Source organism: Echiichthys vipera, assembly GCF_963691815.1.
Source record: "Echiichthys vipera genome assembly, chromosome: 16".
Classification (NCBI taxonomy): domain Eukaryota; kingdom Metazoa; phylum Chordata; class Actinopteri; order Perciformes; family Trachinidae; genus Echiichthys; species Echiichthys vipera.
The window spans coordinates 11,206,037-11,211,210 of NC_139841.1; the positions used below are offsets into that span (position 1 = coordinate 11,206,037).

Sequence of the window (5,174 nt, forward strand, 5' to 3'; positions counted from 1 at the left end):
TGATATCTGAAAGTTATTTTTTACCCTATGTACCTGTTGTGTCTCCATGGAGATGCAGAAAACGAAGTTTACAGAAATATTCTGATGTTTCATTTCATTCATACTTCAGTTTATCTAATTTTCTTTTGTTTTTTAATAGTTTATTGAATTCAAAAGAATAAGCATTTTATAAAAAAATTCCCAAGCAGTTCTCAATGCAGCTACTAAAAAGTGAATATTTTAAGCATTACAATCTCTAGCACAGTATAGTAAAATTGTGTAATCTGATCTGTTAAGTGGGGCACATTTATTCTGAAATGAGCCCTTATAAATAAAGAGGAAATAGGGCACTTTCTGAAGGTACAGCCTGGTCATATTCATAAAATATGTATTGCACAGAAGTGCAAACGTGGTTAGCCTTATGTTTCTTTATTCCTATAAAATGCTGGGCAAAAGCCAACCTGTATTTACTTTATGGAAAAACATTAACAAACAAGCAAGTCACTTTTTCTCGTTAACCTTTAAATTCACAGCCAGAAACATTTAATAAGCTGACATGACTGCTCTACTTTTATATTTTTGTCATCTTTTTGTTGTGGGATAATAATGTGTGGAGTATGTCGAGGATAGAGGCAATAAGCAAGTCATACACACCTCATGAGGGCAAGCAAGTGGGACTTAACAACACCATAAAAGATGATCCCACTGACATCACATACAGACATGCTTATGTCAATCAATTGGTATTTGTCTTCATCATCAGTAACTGAATATCATGTTCTACCACCAGAGATAGTGGAAGACAGACAGATAGATAAAATGAGGTTGAAGACAGATACACTGACTGCAGTGGAAGGTTGTGTAAAGCCTTACTCACTGCCCTGCTGTGTGATCTCACCTCACCTGTTGACGTCTCCATGAAGGGCACATTAAACTATTGGCACCCAAGCATAGTTACCGTATTTTTCGGATTATAAGTCACAGTTTTTTTCATAGTTTGGCCGGGGGTGCGACTTATACTTTGGAGCGACTTATGTGTGAAATTATTAACACATTACCGTAAAATATCAAATAATAGCCCGGGCTATTATTTATTCAGTCACGTAAGAGACTAGGCGTATATCAGCTATCGTCACACACACACGTCAGCCATTCAAAATTCGGCGGGGGCGGTTCATGGCAGAAGTGCATTGTGAAAAAAAAGATGCTACCTGCTAATGCTTAAGCTAAGCGGCGCATTGTCTACCTTTGGAGTTGGCGGAGTTGTTCAGAAGTGACACAGAGGAAGAAGAGTTCAGTGGATTTAGTGATTAGGAGTGACAGATTGTTTGGTAAACGTATAGCATGTTCTATATGTTATAGTTATTTGAATAACTCTTACCGTATGTTACGTTAACATACCTGGCATGTTCTCAGTTCGTTGTTTATGCATCATATAACGGACACTTATTCAGCCTGTTGTTCTCTATTCTATTTTTTATTTTAAATTGCCTTTCAAGATGAAATGTCTATTCTTGGTGTTGGATTTAATCAAATAAATTTCTCCAAAAAATGCGACTTATACTCGAGTGCGACTTATATATGTTTTTTCCTTCTTTATAATGCATTTTCGGCAGGTGAGACTTATAATCCGGGGCGATTTTTAATCCGAAAAATACGGTACTGACTAGAGGTCAAAATCTTGCTGTATTTTAGCCTGATAAGGTAAAAAAAGAGATTTATTCACCTTGTATATAAAATATATACATTCTATTTTTTGTCATTTTAACACATTGGTTATAGTGTATAGCTTGCTGATTTGTATAAATAAATAGATATAACACAAAATGTGGTGATGAAATGAAGATTATACATTAAGGTCACCGGTGCACAATAATATATGAACACAATGTATCCAAAGGAACATTTTCAGTGTAAACAGCCAGCAGTCAACAGCTACGGACACGGTGGGCCGTGTTTTTTTCGACGAAACCACAAACATTTTTGCTAGAGCATGATCTCTTTCACTTCATTTAATTTGATTGTTGGAGCCTCTCCTGAATTAACTAGTTTCTATTAACAACCTTACGCTGTGTTCACACGCCAAGTGATTAAAGCAACAAGTCATTTTCAATGTAGGCCAGTGGCGATACCTGTCATTTTGCGACGGGCGTGACACACTACAATTCAAAGTTGCACTATGCTTAACTTTAAATGGTGACTTGGCGACAATGTAGATGGTTATGCTAAGCCTTTTTGTGTCTCATAGTGTAAATACAGCATTAGGGAGTGGCTAAAAAATATTATAAGTCTCTCCCATCTACCTACTGGAATTAATTCAAAGTAACAACATTGGAATGTAGCTGCCTGGGGGGCGGCATGGCGCAAACTCCCAGAATGATCTAGCCTGAGCCTGTTTTCAGCAATTTACCTTGTTGCTTTATAAAAACAATAAGAAGTAAATACCATTCCTGGCTAACATAGGAGTAATATATAACATTACGATACATTCATCATGTCAGGCAATATGAAAGTTATAGACACATTCCAATTCAAGGGACAGAAGTAATAACATCAGTTCCCTGTCAGAAAGAGCTGTCTAAAGTGGTGAAAATATGCTAATATGCTTTTATAAGGATTAAACAAACAATATATAGCATGTTAACTAGTGAAGTGCCGGTAACATGATCACCCTTAGCATATTTAATTATTTTTTAAATATTTATCCTCTTTGACTATCAATATACTGTATACAGTAATGGCATGTCCCAACGTGTTTGCTCGTGTCTGCATGTTCTATTTTATTGATAATCTTGGGTTTTACCATAAACACATACATGCTGGGAGTCTGATCTGCAGTGTACAAAAGATTTGGTGTTCGAATTATCTTTATCTACATTTATTTATTTAGAGTGTGGTCTTTACCTACTCTGTAAAGTGTCCTGAGATAACTTTTGTTATGATTTGGCACTATAAATAAAATTGAATTGAAATTGAATTAAAAAAAGATAAAAGTTTTTATTTGTTTAACATTGAGAAACTGAATCATGGAGCAGAATCCCATGAAAGGAAATCTACAAAGCTCTGCCTCACATGCAACAGTTCTTTGGAGGCAGGACATAAACAAAGGCGCTTCCCTTCATTGGCTAAACTTCATGATGTCACAAAAGGTTCAGCCTTATTTCTTAACTCTGTCCAAAAGTTTCAGAGGGAGCAGAGACAGACCAGAGTCATGGTCCTCTCTTCTTTTTTTTCTGTCATTGTTATGATGAAACACAAGGGGATTTTCAGCCTGTAAATATATTTTTCTTAAAAATCACCTTTACATTTGTATTGTTTTTATTGCATATGAATTGTCTTTGATTGTTTTTTTTAATTCAATGTGAAATGTTTCTTATCTGTTAAACCTGATTTCTGCTTATAGATGGTTCTGAATTTGCTGCAACCCTCTGGCAAAGAAAACGGATTTTCAATTTCACAATCTACAGACTGAACATGAATTGTGCAAGGTAAGCTACAGTGCTTTCCTTGAATTCCTTTAATGACAATAAGGCTACGCTGTGCTTTTGGTTGTCATATTTTCATAACCTGTCAGGTTTTAGAGCGAACAGACATATATGTGACCATTCTTGTAATGATAAACCTTATTTTAATCCCATCATGTCTTCCTTCTCAGAGTTCTCCATGCCTTAAGGAGTCATCCCCAGACAGCTGTGATGCCAGTTGACCTCGCCATGTGTCTGAGCCTCAGCCAGCGTCAACCTCTTAATCAACTGCTGTCCATGTCTTCTCCCACACAGAGTCGTTATCAGCCGTCTGACTGTCTGCCGAAGACCGGCCTTTACCCTCCACATCCTAACTCTTCATCTCCCTTCTCTTCATCCTCATCGCTGCCCTCCTCCCCTGTATCCTCAGGGCCTCGAAGCTGTTTCCGCAGAGACGGCGGCGGTCTGAACAAGAAGCGTGTGGTCTTTGCAGATGCCAAGGGATTGGCTCTCACTGCTGTGCGGCTATTTATCCCTGAGCCCTCTTCCCCTTCTTCTATTCTGATGATGAAACCCTCCCTTGTTAAACTGCAAAGCCAACAGTCAACCTCAAACAAAGTGCAGCGCTACAAATTGAGGCTGGGTTTCCCCCAGCCAACGCTAGACTTTAAAGCCTTTCTTGCAGGTCTGCGAGATATGCCTGTCCAGTTGGACAGCTGCAACATTTCAGAGCACTCCTTGAGTGGTAAAGTGCGTGTCTCCCACGCCAGTATTGACAAGGCTGTACATGTAAGGGTGACCTTTGATTCTTGGCGGAGCCATCATGACATCCCCTGCACATTCCTGCAGCAGCAGAACTATGGGGGTTCTGATATGGATGTTTTCGCTTTTGACTTAAGCTTACCAAAGAACATAGATCCAAAGGAGCGAGTCGAGTTCTGTGTGTCCTTCAGGCCTGGACCTGGCGCAACACCACACTGGGATGACAACAGGGGTCAGAATTACAGGGTGTGTGTGGAAAAAGACGAATCAAATGGTTACCAAGGCGATGCTAACCGTTTCTACTCTACACTGTCACGACATCGGCCACCATCGTGGCCCTCACATGTGTCCCTCAGTATGCAGAACTCTGCTGATCTACCGCATCATCAGAGGAGTTTATCAAGCAGAGTCAGAGCAGATTCGAAAAAATCTGTGCTCGACTAAGCAGTGAAATTAGCCCACACCCTCTCAAGGGCTATCAGAATATGTAAATAATGTGACTATTTTAATTAACAAATATTTAAGAGAATTAGGTTGAAAACCAGCTCATCCACCCTGCCAAAATGTGAAGAATGCATGTTGCGTTAATGTTCTGATTAAATCAGTCTTTTAAAGATTATTTTCTTTCTCATTCTTCCCTCTATAGGGGTTTCATCCTAATCATTTAACACATGCCCTTTTAGAAATGCAGCTGAACTTTTACAATTATTTTTTTTGTTGCATTGTAGCATGAAACATAAGCTCTGATTAAGATAAAGGGGCCCTGGAGGGAATATGAAAACATGAGACATGTGTTTGTCTAAGAGAGAAAAAAAAACACATGTATCAGAACACAAAGAGAGATTGTTTTAACGTAAGAACCTTTTGAGCTTATAGCTACTAGCCCACTTTTTCCAACAAATGAATGACCTATGCCCATGATCTACTTTCACACGGACATTATTTCTCTTGGCTCAGATTCCCGGTGTG

The 5,174-nt window shown here is 38.6% G+C and overlaps 1 protein-coding gene across 1 annotated transcript; it reads left to right on the forward strand.

The window, feature by feature from the left end:
• The first annotated feature begins 3,146 nt into the window (after positions 1-3,146).
• Positions 3,147-4,783, forward strand: ppp1r3c2a (protein phosphatase 1 regulatory subunit 3C2, duplicate a). Its single transcript, XM_083929343.1, has 3 exons — positions 3,147-3,252; positions 3,383-3,467; positions 3,635-4,783. The coding sequence occupies exons 2-3, from the start codon at positions 3,454-3,456 to the stop codon at positions 4,647-4,649; spliced, it is 1,029 nt and encodes a 342-aa protein (XP_083785469.1). The 5' UTR covers positions 3,147-3,252; positions 3,383-3,453; the 3' UTR covers positions 4,650-4,783.
• Positions 4,784-5,174: the final 391 nt, after the last annotated feature.